General features: G+C 40.7%; 1 protein-coding gene and 1 pseudogene across 1 annotated transcript in view; both read left to right on the top strand.

The window, feature by feature from the left end:
- The window catches only part of RAB3GAP2 (RAB3 GTPase activating non-catalytic protein subunit 2), a 470,453-nt gene that overhangs the window by 246,897 nt on the left and 196,034 nt on the right, over positions 1 to 27,522 (top strand). Inside the window, 2 exon segments of the mRNA XM_053712514.1 lie at positions 25,755 to 25,882; positions 27,097 to 27,310. Coding sequence (XP_053568489.1) covers positions 25,755 to 25,882; positions 27,097 to 27,310 — 342 coding nt within the window.
- Positions 2,635 to 2,748, top strand: LOC128658456 (uncharacterized; annotated as a pseudogene).

Raw genomic sequence — 27,522 nt, 5'->3', positions numbered from 1 at the left:
ATCTGCATTGCAATGCGACTCGCCTTATCTTGTTTTCCATGCTGATAAGGTGGTTTTGCGTACCAAACCTGGATTCCTTCCTAAGGTTGTTACTAATAGGAATATCAATCAGGAAATTGTTGTTCCTTCTCTGTGTCCTAATCCTTCCTCTAAGAAGGAGCGTCTGTTTTTCGTGCTTTGAAGTTTTACTTGCAAGCAACCAATTGATTTCCGTCAAACATCTTCTTTGTTTGTTGTCTATTCTGGAAAACGTAGAGGTCAAGAAGCTACGGCTACCTCTCTTTCTTTTTGGCTGAAAAGCATCATCCGTTTGGCATACAAGACTGCTGGACAGCAGCCTCCTGAAAGGATTACAGCTCACTCTACTAGAGCGGTGGCTTCCACATGGGCTTTTAAAAATTATGTTTCTGTTGAACAGATTTGTAAGGCTGCGACTTGGTCTTCGCTTCATACCTTTTCCAAATTTTACAAATTTGATACTTTTGCTTCTTTGGAGGCTATTTTTGTTAGAAAAGTTCTTCAAGCAGTGGTGCCTTCTGTTTAACCATCGGTCTTGTCCCTCCCGTTCATCCGTGTCCTGTAGCTTTGGTATTGTATCCCACAGGTAAAGGATGAATCCTTGGACTCGTCGTACCTTATAGAAGAAAAGTAAATTTATGCTTACCTGATAAATTAATTTCCTCTATGGTACGACGAGTCCACGGCCCGCTCTGTCATTTTAAGACAGATTATATTTTTTTGATTTAAACTCAGTCACCTCTGCACCTTGTAGTTTCTCCTTTTTCTTCCTGTACCTTCGGTCGAATGACTGGGGGGGGGGGAGCTAAGGGAGGAGCTTTATAGACAGCTCTGCTGTGGTGCTCTTTGCCACTTCCTGTTAGCAGGCAGGAGGATAATATCCCACAAGTAAAGGATGAATCCGTGGACTCGTCGTACCATAGAAGAAATTAATTTATCAGGTAAGCATAAATTTACTTTTTTACCTTCCAGGTAGGAGGACAGCACTTAAGGAGCTAAGGTCAAAGATCCCTGGTGGGGATTAGTACCTATCCCTTTCAGTAGACACATGTCAGGGATATTATGGGCAGTGGAGTTTATCTTTAAGGTGGAACTAATAAGCATTTGGGACATAAATTAATTCCTTATATAAAGCTGAGGCTGAATTGGCATAGGGAATAACAGTTCCCTTATATTATAGGAGTGACAGTCTCTTATATTATGCTTACGGCCATGCATGAGGGGCGGCGTTTGTGCGTCTCTTTAGAGATTAATATGAGACCACTGCACGTTTATATTTCACATGCTGAGTTTTTTTTTCATACTCCCTATGGGGTTTGTGTCCCTATTTACATTTTTCCCCTTGTTCACAATAGACCTCACGAAGGGTTCGGCATTTATTATACCCTTAGAGAAGGGTTCAGAAGCCTGATGCTCTCTTGTACTGGAGGGTGTTTAAGGGTATATTTCTGTTCTTACCATGACGACAATTATTGCAAATTTAATAAGGATTTTGCCGCCCTTTGCTCCTTTTTGCATTCAGGCCGGTTGGGAGATTATTATACTCTTATCTGTGTATATTCATATCTCTAGGGTCTGCCCTTGTGTAGGTGTACTATTATCGGTACTGGCATGATGGCCGCATACGCGGCTCACATCTAGGGCGGTTCATTATTATGGCGCTTGTGGAAGAGGGATTCCTGTGCACATGGCCGCTTCGTAACCCTAAGCTATCAATTGCATTTAGGTTACGGGTGCAGATGGCAGCATTAAGCGGCTCTTAGCGAGGCAAACGACTGCATTAACAGCTCACAACGCGTTGCACTTTTTATAGAAGTGCGTTCTGTACTGTCCGTTTCAGAAGGCAGGGTTTTTTCTCCTCTGTTGCGGAGGATGGGGCTCTCAGTGCAGAGCGGTAAGCCAAGCCTTCGTCCGTGATGGTGGCAGTAACGATAGGGCTATCATGTACAGTTTGATGCCCATTAGAGTAGACGCCATTATTTTCTTGTTGCGCACTTATAATTACTTTTTCACTCATGAACAGGGCGCGCTGCTACTCTGCACTTTGGAGAGAATCACTGTTCTCCGGTGCATTATATTTTGACTCCGCTACTGGGTCCCTCTTCTGAACCCTATATATGTGTTTATATTATTTGTAAACTCAAAATATATATTTTACTGGGTCTGCGTTCATACAGTCTGTGGTTTCCCTTTACGTTTATTCTCTCAGAGCATCTTTTTCTCTACAATAGTTTTTTTAGAGAACAAGTGTGTGTCAATGTGTGGAGATGGAAAGGGTTAACTTTTTTTTCCATCTCCTTTCTACACTGAATTTGAGATTCCTGTTGTCTTCTACCATCTAGTGGTGATGGATGGTATTTATCATTGCTTTTATAAATTACTCTATATGAGTATTTTATAGTTTTAAACCTTTTAAACCTTCTCTGATGTTTTCTTAATTTTCTTTCTGGATGATAACAGATCTATTTTACTTCCTAGTATGTAAGATCTTATTTGGATTTCCAGTTGAAGGTCATATTTTTATTGACCTTTTTTTATTATAATGAAACATATTTAATATAACATAATAATGTCCTGTTATACAGAAACCCCATATATCTGTACTAATGTCCGCGAGTCTACCGCCACACTGCCCTGAATGCTCCAGATCTGATCTTTGAGGATAAGCAGGGCCAGTCCTGGTCAGTACCTGGATGGGTGACCGCCTGGGAACTCCTGGTGCGTTAGGCTTAAATGTATGAGCTCTTATTTTATGGGGCTTAAAATTTAGTTTTTATGGTTTGTTTCATGTTTCATACTCATGAAACTCATGTTTCATACTCAATTTCTTACTTTTTTAGTACACTAATATATTTCATTCCATGTTTTTATTATAAGAATACAATAAATACCTTATATGGAGGCGATATTTGTTAGCGTCTGTGACATGGATTGTTTTATGTCTCATTCTCATTTTCTTAGTGTTTTTAAGACACTAATATATGTATTTCTATGTCTTATGTATAGGAATTCAAGTCTTGCCATCCAAGGGGCAGATTTATCCTGTCAAGTTAATCCTCAAACCAAGTAAAGAGGGAGGCCTTCTTAATCTGGCCTTGTTAGCGCAGTAAGAAGAGCGTCAGTCTAATTTTCTGAAGGTTGTGTGTTCAAGCCTCGCATAGGCACTTGCTCTTTCAAAATATGCTTTATCGTAGAAGACCTATCCTCTCTGGGATTATTTGCTCCAGTTCCTATAGAGCAGTACTTTCCAAACTGTGTGTCGTGACACGTTAGTGTGTTGGCGGCAGTGTGTAGGTGTGCCCCTGCTTCAGCACAAATTTTTTTGAATTTACTTTTTTTTTTACATTTGTTTTTGGTTTCCGCCTGCCTGCTATGCATATCACATGGTTGACATGTGATTGATACCTAGTGGGTCACAGATCATCTTAACCTATTGGTGCAGCTCAGTGGGAACTGAAACTATTCCCATTGGCGGCTTTGGCGGCACATTGGCTCCTGACTGCACATGTAGTCTCCTCAATCGTGACTGCATGTGTAGTCAGTGAGTGGGATAGCAGTGTGTTTGCAGCGCAGGCAGTAGTCAGTCCGACTCGCAGAGCTCTGAAGGCGGCAGCTTAAACGCTGAGCTGAAGTCAGATGTCAAAGTGTTTTGTTTTTTTTGTGCAGCTAGCTCCCAGTAGTGCATTGTTGCTCCCTGCTCTTGATATATGGATAGGAAATGGAAGCTTAAAAATGCTTAATGATGAAATGCGAGTGTCTTTATCTAATATTCCACCAAATATTCATCAACCTCATACATCCCATTAAAATAGTAAGTAGCTATTATTATTATTATTATTATTATCAGGTATTTGTAGAGCGCCAACAGACATTGGTGTTATTAATTCTTGCACATACATACTGTTACTTGTAAATACATTTCGTTATTATATAATTTATGTATGTGTCCGTATCTCTTAAAACAAGTTAGTTTAACCTCCTGTTTGCTAGTAAAACTGAACTACTGTGTCGCGAAATTACATAGGTCTAAAAAGTGTGTCACCAACATGAAAAGTTTGGAAAGCTCTGCTATAGAAGAACAGGGGCAAGGATCTATTCAAATCTTTTTGTGGTTCCCAAAAAGGAGGGAACTTTCTGTCCCATCCTAGACCTAAAGTGCCTCAACAAATTTCTCAGGGTTCCTTCCTTCAAGATAGAAACTATTCATTCCATTCCGTTTTGGCTTGCAACAGGCTCTCAGAATATTCACAATGGTTCTGGGGGCTCGTCTAGCAGTGATCAGATCCTAGGGAATTGCTGTGGTGCCTTATCTAGATGACATCTTGGTTCAGGCGTCATCTTTTCAACTAGCAAAATCTCATACAGAGTTATGATTGTCTTTTCTACGTTCCCACGGGGGGAAAGTGAATCTGGAAAAGCGTTCTCTAGTTTCTGCCACAATAGTATGTTTCCTAGGAACAATCATAGATTCCATGTACATGAAAATTTTCCTGACGGATGTCAGAAAATACAAACTTCTTGCTTCATGCCTGTCCCTCCAGTCCGCTATTCGTCCATCAGTGGCTCAATGCATGGAGGTGATTGGTCTGATGGTTGCTTCCAAGGACATCATTCCTTTTGCCCAGTTCCATCTGCGACCTCTGCAACTTTGCATGCTCAGTCAATGGAACGGAGACCATTCAGTTTTTTTACAGAGAATAAATCTGGATCTCATAACAAGAACCTCTCTCTCATGGTGGATTTCACAGGAGCATCTGTCTCGGGCTCTTACTTCTTGAGACCTTTCTGGGTGATTGTGACTATGGACGCCAGCCTGTTAGGCTCGGGAACTGTTTGGGGTTCTCTAAATGCTCAGGGCCTGTGGTCTCGGGAGGAGTCTTCTCTTCCCATAAACATCTTGGAGTTGAGAGGAATCTTCAATGCCTTGTCAGATTGTCCTCAGTTATCTTTAATCCGGTTTATCAGATTCAAGTCAGACAACTTCACCTCAGTGGCTTACATCATCCACCAGGGAGGAATTCTGAGTTCCTTGGCCATGAAGGAGGTGTCTCGCATTCTGCAGTGCGCGGAAGCTTTTCGATTGTCTCCTATCTGCCTTCCACATTCCAGGTGTGTACAATTGGGAGACATTTTTTCTGAGCAGACAGACTTTTCATACTGGGGAGTGGGCACTCCATCCGGAAGTGTTCTCTAGGATTTCCCTCAAGTGGGGGTTCCGGAGCTGGATCTGATGGCGTCTCGTCAAAACACCAAGCTTCCAAAGTAAGGTTTAAAGTCAAGAGTTTCTCAAGCCGCTCTGATAGATGCCTTAGTGGTTCCTTGGGATTTCGGACTAGCCTACCTGTTCCTCCGTTTGCTCTCCTGCCACGAGTTTTTGCTCGTATCAAGCAGGAGAGAGCGTCTGTGATTCTAATAGCGCCTGCCTGGCCTCACAGGATCTGGTTTGCAGATCTGGTGAAGATGTCATCTCTTCCACCTTGAAGGTTTCCTCTGAGGAAGGACCTTCTAATTTCAGGGTCCATTCCTCCATCCAAATCTAGATTCTCGGAAGCTTACTGCTTGGAGATTGAAGTCTAGTCCTGTCTAGACGTGGTTTTTCGGATGCGGTCATTGATACTATGCTTCAGGCTTGTAAACCTGTTACTTGCAGGATTTACCATAAGATATGGCGTAAATACCTTTTTCTTCTATAAGATACGATGAGTCCACGGATTCATCCTTTACTTGTGGGATATTATCCTCCTGCTAACAGGAAGTGGCAAAGAGCACCACAGCGGAGCTGTCTATATAGCTCTTCCCTTAGCTCCACCCCCCAGTCATTCTCTTTGCCTACTCTAAGTACCAGGAAGGGTAAAGTGAAAGAGGTGATAAAATGTTAGTTTTTATTTTCTTCAAGCAAGAGTTTTTTTTATTTTAAATGGTACCGGTGTGTACTATTTTCTCTCAGGCAGCAGATGGATGAAGACTTCTGCCTGGAGGCTGATGATCTTAGCATTTGTCACTAAGATCCAGAGCAGTTCCCACAGAATGGCTGAGGAGTACTTAAGAAACTTCAGTCTGAGGAACGTTTTTCATGCTATAAGCAGTGAGGTATGTTAAGTATTTTTTTTCTGGAGAGACTCTGATATTTCAGAATTGGCTGACAGTATCCCCATGAGGGTAAGGGTAAGCAGTAATCCTAAGAGAAGAAGGGTATTACTAAGCTTGCATATAGGGGCTAAGAAAAAATGGTTGACACTGAGTTTGAATGTTTGTGGGCAAACGTTTATTGAACTGGGAGTGCTGATAACGTTTTTGGCAGTAACGTTTTTGATGCTTTATTGGAGGGTACACTTGGCTTCTTTTTTTGGGTTTAAGAACGCACATGGCTAGTTTGGGACCGCTCTGGTGCGGTTCATTTGGGCTGAGAGACATCGAGTGAGATGTGCAGGGCCTATTTTCGAGCCTCAGTTGAGCAGTTGTATTTGCAAGGCAAGCAGCAAGCTCCGACTCCGGTGGGTCCTTGTGGAAGTATTGGGCCAAATCGAAGCTTTACCCCTGTTTTCCAGATCCCTGAGGGCAGGTAGGCGCCACAGCAGGGCTGTGGCGAGGTGCAGGGGGTGTTTTTTCCGGATTTAAACCTTGATTAATTATCCGTTTTTTTACAGTAAGGGTTAAGTGTTCCTTTCCTTGTGGGGCAAACTTAGCTGCATAATTTGAATACTTATACAAAAAATTGCAGAGATTTGATTATTTTAAAGCAGTTTTGCAGAACATGTATGCTTTTTTTTCTCTTAAAGGCGCAGTACCATTTTTAAAGATTATTTTTTCACTAAATAAAGTGTTTTCAAGCCTGTTTGTGGTCATTACTAGCCTGTTTAACATGTCTGACATTGAGGAAAGCCAATGTTCAATGTGTTTGGAAGCCATTGTGGAACCCCCACTTAAAATGTGTCCCTCATGCACTGAAAGGGCAATAAATTGCAAAGAACATATTTTAGCTGATAAAAGTATGTCACAGGCTGATTCTCAGTCAGAAGGGAATCAGGTTATGCCATCTAATTCTACCCAAGTGTCACAACTATTAACGCCCGCACAAGCGACGCCAAGTACTTCTAGTGTGTCTAATTCCTTCACCCTGCAAGATATGGCCGCAGTTATGAATACTACCCTCACAGAGGTTTTATCTAAGCTGCCTAGGTTGCAGGGGAAGCGCAGTAGGTCCGGTGTGAGAGTAAATGCTGAGCCCTCTGACGCTTTATTAGCCATCTCCGATGTGCCCTCACAATGTTCTGAGTTGGGGGTGAGGGAATTGCTGTCTGAGGGAGAGATTTCTGATTCAGGAAAGATGTTCCCTCAGACAGACTCAGATATGACGGCTTTTAAATTTAAGCTAGAACACCTCCGCTTGTTACTCAGGGAGGTTTTAGCGACTCTGGATGATTGTGACCCTATTGTAATTCCACCAGAGAAATTGTGTAAAATGGACAGATATCTAGAGGTTCCTAATTACACTAATGTTTTTCCGGTCCCTAAGAGGATTTCGGACATTGTTACAAAGGACTGGGATAGACCAGGTATTCCCTTTTCTCCCCCTCCTACTTTTAAGAAAATGTTTCCTATATCTGACACCATTCGGGATTCGTGGCAGACGGTCCCTAAGGTTGAGGGAGCTATTTCTACCCTGGCTAAGCGTACAATTATACCTATTGAGGACAGTTGTGCTTTCAAAGATCCTATGGATAAAGAATTAGAGGGTCTCCTAAAGAAAATATTTATTCATCAGGGTTTTCTTCTGCAACCTATAGCGTGCATTGTTCCTGTAACTACTGCAGCTGCGTTTTGGTTCGAGGCTCTGGAGGAGGCTCTTCAGGTTGAGACCCCATTAGATGATATTCTGGATAGAATTAGGGCTCTCAAGCTAGCTAATTCTTTCATTACAGATGCCGCTTTTCAACTGGCTAAATTGGCGGCAAAGAATTCAGGTTTTGCCATTTTAGCGCGTATAGCGTTATGGCCTGGTCTGCTGACGTATCATCAAAATCTAAGCTTTTAGCCATCCCTTTCAAGGGTAAGACCCTATTTGGGCCGGAACTGAAAGAGATCATTTCAGACATCACTGGAGGAAAAGGCCATGCCCTTCCTCAGGATAAGACAAATAAGATGAGGACCAAACAAAATAATTTTCGTTCCTTTCGAAACTTCAAAGGTGGTCCCTCTACCTCCTTCCCTGCTGCAAAGCAAGAGGGGAATTGTGCTCAATCCAAGTCAGTCTGGAGACCTAACCAGACTTGGAACAAAGGTAAACAGGCCAAGAAGCCCGCTGCTGCCACCAAGACAGCATGAAGGGGCAGCCCCCGATCCAGGACCGGATCTAGTAGGGGGCAGACTTTCTCTCTTTGCTCAGGCTTGGGCAAGAGACGTTCAGGACTCCTGGGCTTTAGAAATCGTGACCATGGGGTATCTTCTAGACTTCAAAGATTCTCCTCCAAGGGGGAGATTCCATCTTTCTCGATTGTCTGTAAACCAGACAAAAAGAGAGGCGTTCTTACGCTGTGTAGAAGACCTATATACCATGGGAGTAATCTGCCCAGTTCCAAAAACAGAACAGGGGCAAGGGTTTTACTCCAATCTGTTTGTGGTTCCCAAAAAAAGAGGGAACCTTCAGACCAATTTTAGATCTCAAGATCCTAAACAACTTCCTCAGAGTCCCATCCTTCAAGATGGAGACCATTCGGACTATTTTACCAATGATCCAGGAGGGTCAATATATGACCACCGTGGATTTAAAGGATGCGTATCTGCACATCCCTATCCACAAAGATCATCACCAGTTCCTCAGGTTCGCCTTTCTGGACAAGCATTACCAGTTCGTGGCTCTTCCCTTCGGGTTGGCCACAGCTCCCAGAATTATCACAAAGGTGCTAGGGTCCCTTCTGGCGGTTCTAAGGCCGCGGGGCATAGCAGTGGCGCCTTATCTGGACGATATCTTAATTCAGGCGTCAACTTACCAACTAGCCAAATCTCACACGGACATCGTGTTGGCTTTTCTGAGATCCCACGGGTGGAAGGTGAACGTAAAAAAAGAGTTCACTTATCCCCCTCACAAGAGTTCCATTCCTGGGAACTCTGATAGATCGGTAGACATGAAAATTTTTCTGACGGAGGTCAGGAAATCAAAGATTTTAACCACCTGCCGAGCTCTTCATTCCATTCCTCGGCCGTCCGTGGCTCAGTGTATGGAGGTAATCGGCTTAATGGTAGCGGCAATGGACATAGTTCCGTTTGCTCGCTTGCATCTCAGACCACTGCAACTATGCATGCTCAATCAGTGGAATGGGGATTATGCAAATATATCTCCTCAGATAAATCTGGATCAAGAAACCAGAGACTCTCTTCTTTGGTGGTTGTCACAGGATCATCTGTCCCAGGGAATGTGTTTCCGCAGGCCAGCATGGGTCATAGTGACGACGGACGCCAGCCTATTGGGCTGGGGTGCAGTCTAGAATTCCCTGAAAGCACAGGGTGTGTGGACTCAGGAGGAGGCTCTCCTCCCGATAAATATTCTAGAACTGAGAGCGATATTCAATGCGCTTCAGGCGTGGCCTCAGTTAGCTTTGACCAAATTCATAAGATTCCAGTCGGACAATATCACGACTGTAGCATATATCAATCATCAGGGGGGAACAAAGAGTTCTCTAGCGATGATAGAGGTTTCCAAAATAATTTGATGGGCAGAGACTCACTCTTGCCATCTATCAGCAATCTATATCCCAGGAGTGGAGAACTGGGAAGCAGATTTTCTAAGTCGTCAGACTTTTCATCCGGGGGAGTGGGAACTCCATCCGGAGGTGTTTGCACAATTGATTCATCAATGGGGCACACCAGAATTGGATCTGATGGCGTCTCGTCAGAATGTCAAACTTCCTTGTTACGGGTCCAGATCAAGAGATCCTCAAGCAGTACTGATAGATGCTCTAGCAGTACCCTGGTCGTTCAACCTGGCTTATGTGTTTCCACCGTTTCCTCTCCTTCCTTGTCTGATTGCCAGAATCAAACAGGAGAGAGCTTCAGTGATTTTGATAGCACCTGCGTGGCCACGCAGGATTTGGTATGCAGACCTGGTGGACATGTCATCTCTACCACGTGGACTCTGCCACTGAGACAGGACCTTCTCATTCAAGGTCGTTCTGTCAGGCTTTAGTTAGAATCAAGCATGTGTTTAAACCTGTTGGTCCGCCATGGAGTTTAAATTTAGTTCTTAAAGTTCTTCAAGGGGTTCCGTTTGAACCTATGCATTCCATAGATATTAAGCTTCTATCGTGGAAAGTTCTGTTTTTAGTTGCTATCTCTTCGGCTCGAAGAGTTTCTGAGCTATCTGCATTGCAATGCGACTCGCCTTATCTTGTTTTTCATGCTGATAAGGTGGTTTTGCGTACCAAACCTGGATTCCTTCCTAAGGTTGTTACTAATAAGAATATTAATCAGGAAATTGTTGTTATTTCTCTGTGTCCTAATCCTTCCTCTAAGAAGGAGCGTCTGTTGCACAACTTGAATGTTGTTCGTGCTTTGAAGTTTTAATTGCAAGCAACCAAAGATTTTCGTCAAACATCTTCTCTGTTTGTTGTCTATTCTGGAAAACGTAGAGGTCAAAAAGCTACGACTACCTCTCTTTCTTTTTGGCTGAAAAGCATAATCCGTTTGGCATACGAGACTGCTGGACAGCAGCCTCCTGAAAGAATTACAGCTCACTCTACTAGAGCGGTGGCTTCCACATGGGCTTTTAAAAATGATGCTTCTGTTGAACAGATTTGTAAGGCTGCGACTTGGTCTTCGCTTCATACCTTTTCCAAATTTTACAAATTTGATACTTTTGCTTCTTCTGAGGCTATTTTTGGGAGAAAAGTTCTTCAAGCAGTGGTTCCTTCTGTTTAGCCATCTGTCTTGTCCCTCCCGTTCATCCGTGTCCTGTAGCTTTGGTATTGTATCCCACAAGTAAAGGATGAATCCGTGGACTCGTCGTATCTTATAGAAGAAAAGTAAATGTATGCTTACCTGATAAATTAATTTCTTCTATGATACGATGAGTCCACGGCCCGCCCTGTCAATTTAAGACAGATTATATTATTTTGATTTAAAACTTCAGTCACCTCTGCACGTTTTAGTTTCTCCTTTTTCTTCCTGTGCCTTCGGTCGAATGACTGGGGGGTGGAGCTAAGGGAGGAGCTATATAGACGGCTCTACTGTGGTGCTCTTTGCCACTTCCTGTTAGCAGGAGGATAATATCCCACAAGTAAAGGATGAATCCGTGGACTCATCATATCATAGAAGAAATGAATTTATCAGGTAAGCATAAATTTACTTTTTTAATGGGAAGCTAAGGTTTTTCCTGGAGTTGTTTGAGAATTCCCCAAATTTTATTGTTTCTTCAGGATGGCCTGGAGTAAGGTTTGTCAGTCAGTATTCTTAAAGGTCAGATTTCTGTACTGTTTTTTCTTTTGCACAAATGTCTGGCAGTTTTTCCAGATGTTCAAACTTTGTTCAGGCCCTGGTCAGAATCAAGCCTGTGATTAAACCTCCTTCTTGGAGTCTTAAAGGGACACTCAGGTTTTATTAAATTTTCATGATTCAGATACAGCCTGTAATTTTAAACAACTTTACAATTTACTTCCATTAAAAAAAATGTGCAGTCTTTTATATTTACACTTTTTTTGAGTCACTAGCTCCTACTGAGCATGTGCAAGAACTCAGACTATACGTATATGCATTTGTGATTGGCTGATTGCAATCACATGGTACAGGGGGAGTGGAAATATACATAACTTTAAAATGTGTTAGAAAAGAATCTACTACTCATTTAAAATTCAGGGTAAATGCTATTGTATTGTCTTGTTATCTTGCATTTGTTGATTATGCAAATCTGCTGTGTTTACTGGTCCTTTAACCTAGCTCTTAAAGTTTTTGCAGCAGGCTCCATCTGAGCCAATGCATGTTTTTGATATCTTAGAAGGTTCTTTTTCTCCTTGCTATTTATTCTGCTTGCAGAGTTTCTGAGCTTTCAGCTCTGCAGTGTGATTCCCTGAACCTTATTTTCATGCAGATAAGGTAGTCTTTCATACTAAATTGGGGTTTTCTCCTTAAGGTGGTGTCGGATCAAAACATTAATCAGGAAATTGTTGTGCCTTCTTTTTGTCCTAATCCTTCTTCTCATAAGGGCCGTCTTTTGCATAACTTGGATGTTGTGCATGCTCTAAAAATTTTTCCTACAAGCTACTAACGATTTTCGGCAATCTCCTGCCCTGTTTGTTGTTTTCTCTGGAAAGCATAAGAGTCAGAAGGCCACTTCTTCTACTCTTTCTCTCTGGTTAAGATGTATGATTTGTTTTGCTTATGAGACTGCTAGACAGCAGCCTCCTGATAGTATTACGGCTCATTCTACTAGGGCTGTCTCCTCATCTTGGGCTTTCAAACATGAAGCTTTTGTGTAACAGATTTGCAAAGCGGCAACGTGTTCCTCTTTGCATACTTTTTCCAAATTTTCCAAATTTGATACTTTTGCCTCGGCTAAGGCCTTTTTTGGGAGCAAGGTTCTTCAAGTGGTGGTGCCTTCTGTTTAGGTCCTCCTGCCTTTCCCCCCCTACCTGTTAATTCAGTGTTCTCTAGCTTGGGTATTGGTTCCCACTAGTAATTGGAATGATGTTGTGGAGAGTCAACGACCCTGCCCTCTTTTTAAGTTATAATTCAGCAGTTTTTTTGAGTAAACCTCAGGCACCTCTATACCCTTGTGTTTCTTCTTTTTCCATTTTTTCTTCGGCTAAATGACTGGGGATTATGGGTAAGGAAAGTTACACTTAATAGCTTTGATGGGGTGCTCTTTGCTGCCTCATGCTGGCCAGGGGTTGAATATCCCACTAGTAATTGGAATGACATTATGGACTCTCCATGCTCGGAAAGAAAGAAATTTATCAGGTAAGCATAAATTTTGTATTTAGCCTTCTCTGATCTGTTAGAGAAAGCCTCATGGAGACCGAATATATATCTGAAACCCCAGAAAAGTAACCCTTGTTTGGGGCACCAAAGTAGTATTTGGAAAATTGATTTTCCAACCATGCTGTTGAAGAAACAACAGTCTGTTGGTGTGAGATTCTGCTAAAAGAAAAGATGAAACTTTTGAACCAGGATATCATCTAGGTGAGGAAACACTGCAATACCTTGATATCTGTTTACAGACAATAGGGCACCTAGAACCTTTGTGAAAATTATTGGAGCTTTAACCAGACCAAATGGTAAAGCAGCAGACTGAAAATGCTTGTCTAGAAAGTCAAACCTCAGAAACTGGTAATGCTTCTTTTGAATTGGATCAAAGGAAAATACACTAAGTGCCTACTCAATAATGACATCTAGCTCTGATAGTTGACACCTAGTTAATAAATTGTCATTTTAATAAATTGTCATTTTAATTTACTTCTGTTGCATGTGGCACTCCAAATTTATTTCCACTTAGACCTAGCCTCCCTTTGGGTGGCGCTTTGATATATTTCTGATTACTTCTTTTGAATTGGAAAATGCAGATAAGCATCCTTTAATCTATTGTGGACATATACTGACCTTGTTAAAACAAAAGGCAGAATAGTTTGAATAGTTTCCATTTTGAAAGTAGGGATTCTGACAAACTTGGTCAGAGCTTTCAGATCCTGAACTGATCTAAAAGTTCCTTCCTTCTTTGGAACAATAAATTGATTTGAATAAAATCCCATCCCCTGTTCCTGCAAAAGAACTGGAGCAATCACTCCTATAGTTTCCATATCTGAAACTGACAGAAAATAGGCTTTGGCTTTTAATTGATTAGTCGGAACATTAAACAGAAAAAACTGCCTCTGGGAGGCTTTGTTCTGAAACCTTTCCGATAACCCTGGGAAACTATATTCAGAACCCAGGTATCTGAAGCAGACTGAAACCAAGCTTCCTGAAAATGGCATAACCTGCCCCCTACCAGAGTCTCTGGATCAGATGGATCAGATGCCAAACTTCCATGCAGACTTTAAAGTATGGGTGCACTTTTTAGCTTGCTTAGATCCAATTGCACTAGGCCTCCAGACTGGGTCAAATGTGCTTTGCTTCTGAGAGGAGGAATCAGCGTTATATTCCTTGTTCTGACGAAAGGAACAAAAACAATTAGAGGCTTTAGATTTCCCTTTTTTGTCCTGAGGAAGAAAAGCCCATTTACCTTAAGTAACAATAGAAATGATAGAATTAAAATCAAATCAGAACCAAACTATTTATTTCCCTGACAAAAAAGAGATAAAAGTGGATTTAGACACCATATCTGCATACCAGGACTTAAGCTGTACGCTCTAATAAGAACTGCCAAAGACATGTTTTTAACATTAATTTTAATAATGTTAAATACAGCATCACAAATAAAGGAATTAGCACTTTTAAGCAATCCTAAGAGGTTCAAAAAATCTTCACTAGCAGAATCATTAGAAAACTGCTCTGAAGGACTTATTAACCATTAACAAGAAGCAGCAGCTACATCCACAATAGACCTAGTGGGCCTGAAAAAATAACCTGCCTACAGAAAGGCCCTTTGAAAGGATTCTAACTTCCTATCTAAAGGGTCCTTAAAAGAAGTACTATCTTCCAAAGTGAGAGTAGTACACTTAGCCAAAGTAGAAATGGCCCCATCTACTTCAGGGACAGTTTTCTACAGATCAATATTAGGGTTTTTCGAAATAGTATTATAGACTGAATCTAAATGGTTAAAAAGGCTTATCTCAGAACCCTTAGTTTTTAACCGCTAATGTAAGCAAAACCTCTTTTAAAAGTGAACCAATATGTTCAACGTTAAATAAAAAAAGAGAATGAATCAAGTTCAACTTCAGAAGAAAATTACTCATCACCAGAGAAAACTTCTTCTGAAAACACAACAGGATTATCCCTAGCCTCAGAAGGCATAGCACTACAAAAAGGTAAATTCTGAACTGACCTTGTACACTTGCTTGAAGGCAGGAGAGCTGCCAACATTTCAAAAACTGTAGATTTCATGAGATCTTTCACACCTGGAGAAAAATCCATAGAGCCCCCCTGTAAGGAATAAACAGAAGGAGCAGTAATACCCATAGGAGCAGCATTAGGTTGGTCAGAATGCATTAACATTTCTCCAACATAGGTGTGTCCGGTCCACGGCGTCATCCTTACTTGTGGGATATTCTCTTCCCCAACAGGAAATGGCAAAGAGCCCAGCAAAGCTGGTCACATGATCCCTCCTAGGCTCCGCCTACCCCAGTCATTCTCTTTGCCGTTGTACAGGCAACATCTCCACGGAGATGGCTTAGAGTTTTTTAGTGTTTTAAGACACTGTGGTGAAATTTTGGTGAATTTTGAACAATTCCTTCATATTTTTTCGCAATTTTTCGGATTAGCCACTGCTCCAAGGATTTTCACAAAGGTACTAGGGTCCCTTCTAGCTGTGCTAAGACCAAGGGGCATTGCTGTAGTACCTTACTTGGACGACATTCTGATTCAAGCGTCGTCCCTTCCTCAAGCAAAGGCTCACACGGACATCGTCCTGGCCTTTCTCAGATCTCATGGATGGAAAGTGAACGTGGAAAAGAGTTCTCTATCTCCGTCAACAAGGGTTCCCTTCTTGGGAACAATAATAGACTCCTTAGAAATGAGGATTTTTCTGACAGAGGCCAGAAAAACAAAACTTCTAGACTCTTGTCGGATACTTCATTCCGTTCCTCTTCCTTCCATAGCGCAGTGCATGGAAGTGATAGGTTTGATGGTAGCGGCAATGGACATAGTTCCTTTTGCGCGCATTCATCTAAGACCATTACAACTGTGCATGCTCAGTCAGTGGAATGGGGACTATACAAACTTGTCTCCGAGGATACAAGTAAATCAGAGGACCAGAGACTCACTCCGTTGGTGGCTGTCCCTGGACAACCTGTCACAAGGGATGACCTTCCGCAGACCAGAGTGGGTCATTGTCACGACCGACGCCAGTCTGGTGGGCTGGGGCGCGGTCTGGGGATCCCTGAAAGCTCAGGGTCTTTGGTCTCGGGAAGAATCTCTTCTACCGATAAATATTCTGGAACTGAGAGCGATATTCAATGCTCTCAAGGCTTGGCCTCAGCTAGCGAGGGCCAAGTTCATACGGTTTCAATCAGACAACATGACAACTGTTGCGTACATCAACCATCAGGGGGGAACAAGGAGTTCCCTGGCGATGGAAGAAGTGACCAAAATTATTCTATGGGCGGAGTCTCACTCCTGCCACCTGTCTGCTATCCACATCCCAGGAGTGGAAAATTGGGAAGCGGATTTTCTGAGTCGTCAGACATTGCATCCGGGGGAGTGGGAACTCCATCCGGAAATCTTTGCCCAAGTCACTCAACTGTGGGGCATTCCAGACATGGATCTGATGGCCTCTCGTCAGAACTTCAAAGTTCCTTGCTACGGGTCCAGATCCAGGGATCCCAAGGCGGCTCTAGTGGATGCACTAGTAGCACCTTGGACCTTCAAACTAGCTTATGTATTCCCGCCGTTTCCTCTCATCCCCAGGCTGGTAGCCAGGATCAATCAGGAAAGGGCGTCGGTGATCTTGATAGCTCCTGCGTGGCCACGCAGGACTTGGTATGCAGATCTGGTGAATATGTCATCGGCTCCACCATGGAAGCTACCTTTGAGACGAGACCTTCTTGTTCAAGGTCCGTTCGAACATCCGAATCTGGTCTCACTCCAGCTGACTGCTTGGAGATTGAACGCTTGATCTTATCGAAGCGAGGGTTCTCAGATTCTGTTATCGATACTCTTGTTCAGGCCAGAAAGCCTGTAACTAGAAAGATTTACCACAAAATTTGGAAAAAATATATCTGTTGGTGTGAATCTAAAGGATTCCCTTGGGACAAGGTTAAGATTCCTAAGATTCTATCCTTCCTTCAAGAAGGATTGGAAAAAGGATTATCTGCAAGTTCCCTGAAGGGACAGATTTCTGCCTTGTCTGTGTTACTTCACAAAAAGCTGGCAGCTGTGCCAGATGTTCAAGCCTTTGTTCAGGCTCTGGTTAGAATCAAGCCTGTTTACAAACCTTTGACTCCTCCTTGGAGTCTCAACTTAGTTCTTTCAGTTCTTCAGGGGGTTCCGTTTGAACCCTTACATTCCGTTGATATTAAGTTATTATCTTGGAAAGTTTTGTTTTTGGTTGCAATTTCTTCGGCTAGAAGAGTTTCAGAATTATCTGCTCTGCAGTGTTCTCCTCCTTATCTGGTGTTCCATGCAGATAAGGTGGTTTTACGTACTAAACCTGGTTTTCTTCCAAAAGTTGTTTCTAACAAAAACATTAACCAGGAGATTATCGTACCTTCTCTGTGTCCGAAACCAGTTTCGAAGAAGGAACGTTTGTTGCACAATTTGGATGTTGTTCGCGCTCTAAAATTCTATTTAGATGCTACAAAGGATTTTAGACAAACATCTTCCTTGTTTGTTGTTTATTCCGGTAAAAGGAGAGGTCAAAAAGCAACTTCTACCTCTCTCTCTTTTTGGATTAAAAGCATCATCAGATTGGCTTACGAGACTGCCGGACGGCAGCCTCCCGAAAGAATCACAGCTCATTCCACTAGGGCTGTGGCTTCCACATGGGCCTTCAAGAACGAGGCTTCTGTTGATCAGATATGTAGGGCAGCGACTTGGTCTTCACTGCACACTTTTACCAAATTTTACAAGTTTGATACTTTTGCTTCTTCTGAGGCTATTTTTGGGAGAAAGGTTTTGCAAGCCGTGGTGCCTTCCATCTAGGTGACCTGATTTGCTCCCTCCCATCATCCGTGTCCTAAAGCTTTGGTATTGGTTCCCACAAGTAAGGATGACGCCGTGGACCGGACACACCTATGTTGGAGAAAACAGAATTTATGTTTACCTGATAAATTACTTTCTCCAACGGTGTGTCCGGTCCACGGCCCGCCCTGGTTTTTTAATCAGGTCTGATAATTTATTTTCTTTAACTACAGTCACCACGGTATCATATGGTTTCTCCTATGCAAATATTCCTCCTTAACGTCGGTCGAATGACTGGGGTAGGCGGAGCCTAGGAGGGATCATGTGACCAGCTATGCTGGGCTCTTTGCCATTTCCTGTTGGGGAAGAGAATATCCCACAAGTAAGGATGACGCCGTGGACCGGACACACCGTTGGAGAAAGTAATTTATCAGGTAAACATAAATTCTGTTTTTTAAACATTAATCACATAAATAAGGAGATACTTTAGCTTTTTTTACAATATGCACACTTAACATTGGTTGGAAAGTGTTAATAGGACCCAGCTTCTAAGGTATATTTAGGGACAGAATCAGAAGGCTCCATTATAGCATAAATAATAATATCCTCTTTAAAAAGCTCTTGATCAATGGAAAACTTACCCCTCCAAAAAAAGCTAATAAGACTTAAGGTGCGCTTAGCCTAAACAAAAATAAATCAGGAGACAAGTAGACACCACACCCGAAGCCTGTATAGCGCTCAGCAAAATAAGACGACACACACAAAGTAAACTGTTAAAAAGGGAGATTAGCGTGCCAAAAACCCAATATGCGTGTATTAGAGGCATACGTTATCTAACCTGAAAGCCTAAGGCCTAGATTTAGAGTTTTGTCGGTAAAGACCCGTGTAGCTAACGCAGCTTTTTTTTCCTACCGCTGCTTCCAAACAACGCTGGTATTGAGAGTTGTCTGAGGGGCTGCGTTAGGCTCAAAAAAGGGAGCGTTGAGCCGAATTTACCGCTACTTCAACCCTCAATACCAGCGTTGCTTACGGTAGCGGTAAGCTGGCAAAACGTGCTTGTGCACGATATCCCCATAGGAAACAATGGAGCAGTTTGGGCTGAAAAAAACCTAACACCTGCAAAAAAGCAGCGTTAAGCTCCCAACGCAGCCCCATTGTTTCCTATGAGGAAACAGTTTCTACACCATAACATGAACCCCGAGTCTAAACACCCCTAACCTTACACTTATTAACCTCTAATCTGCCGACCCCGCTAACGCTGACACCTGCATTTTATTATTAACCCTTAATCTTCCGCTCCGGACACCGCCGCCACCTACATTATCCCTATGAACCCCTAATCTGCTGCCCCTAACATTGCCAACACCTACATAATATTTATTAACCCCTAATCTGCCCCCCCCCCCCCCCCCACATCGCCGCTACCTTACCTACACTTATTAACCCCTAATCTGCCAACCGGACATCGCCTCCACTATAAAAATTTATTAACCCCTAAACCGCCGCACTCCCGCCTCGCAAACACTAGTTAAATTTTATTAACCCCTAATCTGCCCCCCCCCCCCCAACGTCGCCGTCACCACCTAACTTCAATTATTAACCCCTAATCTGCCGACCGGACCTCGCCGCTACTATAATAAATGTATTAACCCCTAAAGCTAAGTCTAACCCTAACACCCCCCTAAAGTAAATATAATTTTAATCTAACAAAATAAATTAACTCTTATTAACTAAAGTATTCCTATTTAAAACTAAATACTTACCTGTAAAATAAACCCTAATATAGCTACAATATAATGAATAATTATATTGTAGCTATTTTAGGATTTATATTTATTTTACAGGCAACTTTGTATTTATTTTAACTAGGTACAATAGCTATTAAATAGTTATTAACTATTTAATAGCTACCTAGTTAAAATAATTACAAAATTACCTGTAAAATAAATCCTAACCTAAGTTACAATTAAACCTAACACTACACTATCATTAAATTAATTAAATCAATTAGCTACCAATACCTACAATTACATACAATTAAATAAACTAAACTAAATTACTAAAAAAAAAAAACACTAAATTGCAGAAAATAAAAAAAGATTTCAAGAATATTAGGCTAATTACACCTACTCTAAGCCTCCTAATAAAATAAAAAAGCCCCCCAAAATAATAAAGGTCCCTACCCTATTCTAAATTAAAAAGTAATCAGCTCTTTTACCAGCCCTTAAAAGGGCTTTTTGCGGGGCATACCCCAAAGTAATCAGCTCTTTTGCCTGTAAAAAAAATACAAATCCCCCCCAACATTAAAACCCACCACCCACATACCCCTACTCTAACCCAAACCCCCCTTAAATAAACCTAACACTACCCCCCTGAAGATCTCCCTACCTTGAGTCGTCTTCACCCAGCCGGGCCGAAGTCTTCATCCGATGGGGCAGAAGAGAACATCCAGACCGGCAGAAGTCTTCATCCTATCCGGGCAGAAAAGGACATCCGGACCGGCAGACATTTTCATCCAAGCGGCATCTTCTATCTTCATCCATCCAGAGCGGAGCCATCTTCTTTCCAGCCGACGCGGATCCATCCTCTTCAACCGACGCCTACTCGCCGAATGAACGTTCCTTTAAATGACGTCATCCAAGATGGCGTCCCTCGAATTCCGATTGGCTGATAGGATTCTATCAGCTAATCGGAATTAAGGTAGGAAAAATCTGATTGGCTGATTCAATCAGCCAATCAGATTCAAGTTCAATCCGATTGGCTGATCCAATCAGATTGAGCTCGCATTCTATTGGCTGATCGGAACAGCCAATAGAATGCGAGCTCAATCTGATTGGCTGATTGGATCAGCCAATCGTATTGAACTTGAATCTGATTGGCTGATTGAATCAGCCAATCAGATTTTTCCTACCTTAATTCCGATTGGCTGATAGAATCCTATCAGCCAATCGGAATTCGAGGGACGCCATCTTGGATGACGTCATTTAAAGGAACCTTCATTCGGCGAGTAGGCGTCGGTTGAAGAGGATTGATCCGCGTCGGCTGGAAAGAAGATGGCTCCGCTCCGGATGGATGAAGATAGAAGATGCCGCTTGGATGAAGATGTCTGCCGGTCCGGATGTCCTTTTCTGCCTGGATAGGATGAAGACTTCTGCAGGTCTGGATGTCCTCTTCTGCCCCATCGGATGAAGACTTCGGCCCGGCTGGGTGAAGACGACTCAAGGTAGGGAGATCTTCAGGGGGGTAGTGTTAGGTTTATTTAAGGGGGGTTTGGGTTAGAGTAGGGGTATGTGGGTGGTGGGTTTTAATGTTGGGGGGGTTGTATTTTTTTTTACAGGCAAAAGAGCTGATTACTTTGGGGCATGCCCCGCAAAAAGCCCTTTTAAGGGCTGGTAAAAGAGCTGATTACTTTTTAATTTAGAATAGGGTAGGGACCTTTATTATTTTGGGGGGCTTTTTTATTTTATTAGGAGGCTTACAGTAGGTGTAATTAGCCTAATATTCTTTTAATCTTTTTTTATTTTCTGTAATTTAGTGGGGTTTTTTTTAGTAATTTAGTTTATTTTATTTATTTGTATGTAATTGTAGGTATTGGTAGCTAATTTATTTAATTAATTTAATGATAGTGTAGTGTTAGGTTTAATTGTAACTTAGGTTAGGATTTATTTTACAGGTAATTTTGTAATTATTTTAACTAGGTAGCTATTAAATAGTTAATAACTATTTAATAGCTATTGTACCTAGTTAAAATAAATGCAAAGTTGCTTGTAAAATAAATAAAAATCCTAAAATAGCTACAATATAATTATTCGTTATATTGTAGCTATATTAGGGTTTATTTTACAGGTAAGTATTTAGTTTTAAATAGGAATACTTTAGTTAATAAGAGTTAATTTATTTCGTTAGATTAAAATTATATTTAACTTAGGGGGGTGTTAGGGTTAGGGTTAGACTTAGCTTTAAGGGTTAATACATTTATTATAGTAACGGCGAGGTCCGGTCGGCAGATTAGGGGTTAATACTTGAAGTTAGGTGGCGGCGATGTTAGGGAGGGCAGATTAGGGGTTAATACTATTTATTCTATTGTTTGCGAGGCGGGAGTGCGGCGGTTTAGGGGTTAATACATTTATTATAGTGGCGGCGAGGTCCGGTCGGCAGATTAGGGATTAATAAGTATAGGTAGGTAGCGGCGACATTGGGGGGGCAGATTAGGGGTTAATAAATATAATATAGGGGTCGGCGATGTTGGGGGCAGCAGATTAGGGGTTCATAGGGATAATGTAGGTGGCGGCGATGTGTGGTCGGCAGATTAGGGGTTCAAAATATTTATTATAATAGCAGCGATGTGGGGGGACCTCAGTTTAGGGGTACATAGGTAGTTTATGGGTGTTAGTGTACTTTAGAGCACTGTAGATAAGAGCTTTATATACCGGCGTTAGCCCATAAAGCTCTTAACTACAGCCTTTCCATTGGCGTTAGGAGTCTTGTCGGTAGAGGGTCTACCGCTCACTTCAGCCAAGACTAAATACCAGCGTTAGGAAGATCCCATTGAAAAGATAGGATACGCAATTGGCGTAAGGGGATCTGCGGTATGGAAAAGTCGCGGCTTGAAAGTGAGCGTTAGACCCTTTCCTGCCTGACTCTAAATACCAGCGGGCGGCCAAAAGCAGCGTTAGGACCCCTTAACGCTGCTTTTGACGGCTAACGCAGAACTCTAAATCTAGGCGTAAGCAAGGGAAAAATGAATGCCTCTGAGCACGCAAATCCTTAGGGCTCAAATGCACTATACTGATGTGTGCAGATCAGAAGGTCGACTTAAAGTAAAAATACAAACTAAATTCTGTGAGCCAAAACTCCCAACGCTCAATCTTTATAAAAAGGGAATAAAAATATATATAATTAAAATATGATGCTTACCAACAAAAACTCAATGTCTAGTAAAGTAGATAATGTATAAAAAGGTAGGAGGGCGCTAGAGCGGAGTGAAAATATAAATGTGGGTGAAACGCGTTGAAGTGCTGCCAGCTAAAAAGAGACTTACCTTCTGTTTAGGTATACTATCAAAGATTTACTATCTGCAATTCAAGAGTTTGGCCAAACTCAATATCAGACTTTTTCTTTATGCTGCCTCTCCGTCACTAAGTGTATTTGGTGAATCACATTAACCTGCGTGCAAATGCACCAAGTGCAGGTATTCGACTTTCAAATCAAGCCTATGTGATGCCCAAGATGGAATTTCCATACACAGCTAACTTAGTGCTCACCGACCAAAGCCTCTGTAACTCCCACAACGGAATTCCCGTACTTAAAAGATCTGCAGTGTAAGCAGAGGAGGAACAGAGGATTCGAGGAGAGAGAATTCTAAGAGGTACACCCCAATTTACTATTGAGAACGATAAGGTGAGTACCTTATTTGAGCTCCGCACCCACTGATACTCAAATCAGCTCACTTACGGCTCATTGCTGCCATTAGAAGTTCTACGAGCTTACGCCATAATCACTAGCGACACGCTTTTTGATAGTGTATGTCGGTTTGCCTGGAACTTTATTTTGAAAAGTCTATTTGATATTTTCCTGCCACAAATATCACCTTAGGCTGTATGCCGTTATTCAAGGAACTGTAACTGTATACTGAAATTTCAGTACCTTAACACTCATCAAGGCTTTACATCTCTTTTTTTATATTTTAAATAATCTTTTATATTTTTTGGTGGTATTCTGGGAGACATCCCATTTTTATATATGAGGACACTTTTTTATTTTTAAATTGGAGGCTTAAATAGTGATGTTTGTATATTAGGATATATAGTCCTGCAAAGTTACAAATTGATACAAAATCTGTATTTCTTACTCAGTTGTGGCAACATTGCCTTATGATACCAAACATCACCACTTGTTACTAAGTTTGTTTTCCTATTTAATTCCATGTCAGATATATATATATATATATATATATATATATATATATATTTGTGAAGAAATAGGTACCTGTACTTATCATACTTCTAGTTTTAATAAATTAATATTTATACCTATTAATTTATTTATGTTTAATCACTGGGTTTAGGTAAACTGTTTCCCATAATCACACGCTTATATTTCTTTATTTCACTTTTTGTTTAATTAGTTGTAAACTTTTACACCATTAGTCACCCACATTTATATTTTCACTCCACTCTAGCGCCCTCCTACCTTTTTATACATTATCAATCTTATTCCTTGGCACCCTTGTGGAAGGGAGACCCAGGAGAGGCAGTGAGTGATTTATCTCACGCAAACACTTATTTTTCTTTAACATTAGTAAAGTAGATAGCCAAACCAGTACTGAAACATATCAGCAGAGGTTATGGAATATGAATATATTGTAGATCAATAAGAAGAGTCAAAAGATAAGCCCCTGCGACCATTATGGAAGGTTTGTGACAATATTTAAGTCACAAGCCATACCCCAAATACATCCCTCTGACAAACACTGTAATCTGAGGGGAAAACGGGACTCAACATAGAATGAATGCCCCTCTCTCTGAAGAATCAAATGCACATTTTCATTTGTTGATCACCTCCAGGAAAGGCAAAGACAAGCGGTACCTGTGGGGTGGAAGCGGTTTTATAGAGCTCTTGCGGTTTGGGAATCTTTGCCTCCTAGTGGTAGGGCAGAGTAATTTTCATGATGAGTAATGATGGATTGTGGACTCTCACCACCTGTATGAAATACATTATATATATATATATATATATATATATATATATATATATATATATATATATATATATATATATATATAATGTAAGTGTTTAAGAGCAACACATAACTTTCAAATTGTAATATGAGCAATGTTTAGCACAGTTGTGATATCTATTGAAAGCATAGGACACTTTAAATGAATGTTGGCCATGCTAAACAGTCTTTGGTTATTCAGTTTTACCATGGACTTGTAATACCAGATTGCTTGTTAATCCTAGCTCGGTCCAGCAATATTAATAGCGCACCCTGCGCAATCAGTAGCGTTCCACTAGTAATGTAGGCCAACGTCCATTATTTTGAATATGGTGGGTTAGATTTATTTAACGTTGACTAGCAAAATAAAGTTGATCAGCAATATATATTGAAAATGCATTTTTTCTAATTATTCTGTTTACATGTGCACAGAAAACAGACATAAATATCATATACCTGCTCAGATTCATTATCTGTGGTTTCCTAGACAATGTACTCAAATTGTTTATTTGTCCCCCCCATGTGAAACACATAAGCTTTTTTTGCTCAAATGTTGATATGTTTACTACATCAAACATATTCATCATAGATACAATGTCCCCTTAAATGAACTTTGTAGTTGTTTTCTTACCTTCGCCTCGCCTTAAAGGTACATTAAACACATTGACTTTGTACTATAAAATGTTTAATTACACATAGTAAAATAACTTTGCAATATACTTTCATTGGTTAATTGATATCCCCTCTTTCTTTTGATTTTATTCTGTAAAACTGTTGGTTTTCCAATTCCTGCTAAAAGTGAAAGTGTAGATTCCAGACTTAAAGGGACAGTACACATACATTTTATTTATGTGAACAATTTTGATTTTGAGGTGCTCACCTTTTCTTCTATTTTTATCCAGATTATGACCCCCAAACTGCCACCATTCCCTCTTAATAGCCCCCTATCAGCTGCAGCACAATGGCTTATTTTTATCCAGATCCATCTCATAGTCCTATGATGTTTAGGAAAATTGAGGATGAGTTGGATCTTTTAAAACCAAGATAAACATTATTTGTTTTCATATAGCTCCTGGTTCTTTCTGTAGATGGCAGTACTGTAAATCTCACTGCTGGATATTTGTTTACCTTTGGGGAAGATCAGACATTTTGGGTAATTGTTTTATTGCAATTAAACAGCAGGACAGCAAATGCTCCTTATTGATAATTAGTTTTTAAAGGTTTTTATCTTAGTGAAATGTGTATTCTTCTTCCGTAGAGCATGAGAGCGTTGATGAAGGACTGCTGCAGTTCTGTGCAGACAAGCTTAAACTTCTACAACTTTATGAAGCCGTCAAAAAAATCAACTCCTTTGTGACCGAGACCAACACCTCACCCTCAAATAAAGTAAGAACTGGATGTGAAGATAACTTCTGTATTATCATATCCCTCTGCAGAATCCAAACTATCAAAACTTAAAGGGGCAATCTAGTCAAAATTATACTTTCATGATTTACTTTTATCATGAAATTTGCTTTGTTCTCTTGGTATTCTTAGTGGAAAGCTTAACCAAGATGGGTTCATAGGAGGCTGCCTCTTCTCTGAATGCATTTTGACAGTTGAAACAGCTAGAGGGTTAGTTCATGTGTGCCATATAGATAACATTGTACTCATGCCTGTGGAGTTACTTATGAGTCAGTACTGATTGGCTAAAAGGAATGTCTGTCAAAAGAACTGAAATAAGGGGGCAGTCTGCAGAGGCTTAGATACAAGGTAATCACAGAGGTAAAAAGTATATTAATATAACAGTGTTGGTTATGCAAAACTGGGGAATGCGTAATAAAGGGATTATCTATATTTTTAAACAATAAAAACTCTGGAGTAGACTGTCCCTTTAAAAAAAACTTGGCTTGTTCATATATTTTGTTTCAAAATACTTTGTTTCAGCTTAGACATTCATATTTAAACCACTTTTAAATTCAAATTACTGGTCATGTAAAATGGAAAACAATACACTGAAAAAATAATAAATTATACTTTATATGAAAATAAATAAATAATAATAAAAAAATATATATATTTATATATATATATATATATATATATATATATATATATATATATATATATATATATATATATATATATATATATTGGAACTTGTACCTGTATTGCTCAAATGACAAGATATTGTTTACAGTTGGGCTCATCCCCTCTCTGAACGTTCCCATTTTACAAATACAAACATACAAATGTTCTGAATGCTAAACCATTTCCAGTACCAGATAGCCTGGATAAAGGGTTTTGTATTGCTGCTTAGAAACAGAAACAATTTTGATTTCAGAATAGGATGAGTTTGTGGTTATGTTAAATTCTGTCTCCCTACAACACACAAAATGATCCTCTTGTTGACAGAGGCCAGAAAAGAGAGACTACAAATACTTTTTACTAAATACAAAAATATATATTCGGGGAAGAAAAATGTCACTATTTTTTTTTTATAAAAAATGTGTTTCTAGAAGTGTACCTTCACTATTTCTGCCCCTTGCTTTGATTTGTCAACATGAATAATTGTAATATTATTGTCATCGCCTCCTCTCATCGTGGTCTTCCTTTTTCAGGAACTAGCCAACTTATTAAGATTGGAGGAAGCCGAGTTAACCAGACTGCAGAATGTAATTAGGAAATACAAGCAGGAAAACACTAAAACGGGTGTGAGATTTGCAGAGGATGAAGATGGCATCTTACCTGTAAAAACATTCCTAGAATACCTTGAATGTGACAAGAACGCTATTAATGTGAAGAAGATAAGTGATGAGGATTACATAGCATTAGGTAGGTCCAGAAGAGTTGGATTAATGTAATGTTTTGCAGTATGTACTCGGATGCAACATTATGCTCTTATGATTACTTTATGATCACTGCTATATTGCAAGACCTATGTAAAATTAGATATCATAATAAATAAAATCCATTTCCATCTTAATGGGAGGAGAGTCCACTGCTTCATTCATTACTTGTGGGAATTAAGAACCTGGCCACCAGGA

Source organism: Bombina bombina, chromosome 4, assembly GCF_027579735.1.
Source record: "Bombina bombina isolate aBomBom1 chromosome 4, aBomBom1.pri, whole genome shotgun sequence".
Classification (NCBI taxonomy): domain Eukaryota; kingdom Metazoa; phylum Chordata; class Amphibia; order Anura; family Bombinatoridae; genus Bombina; species Bombina bombina.
The sequence above is the reverse complement of the archived record's forward strand: the minus strand, read 5'-3'. Positions and strand labels throughout refer to the sequence as shown.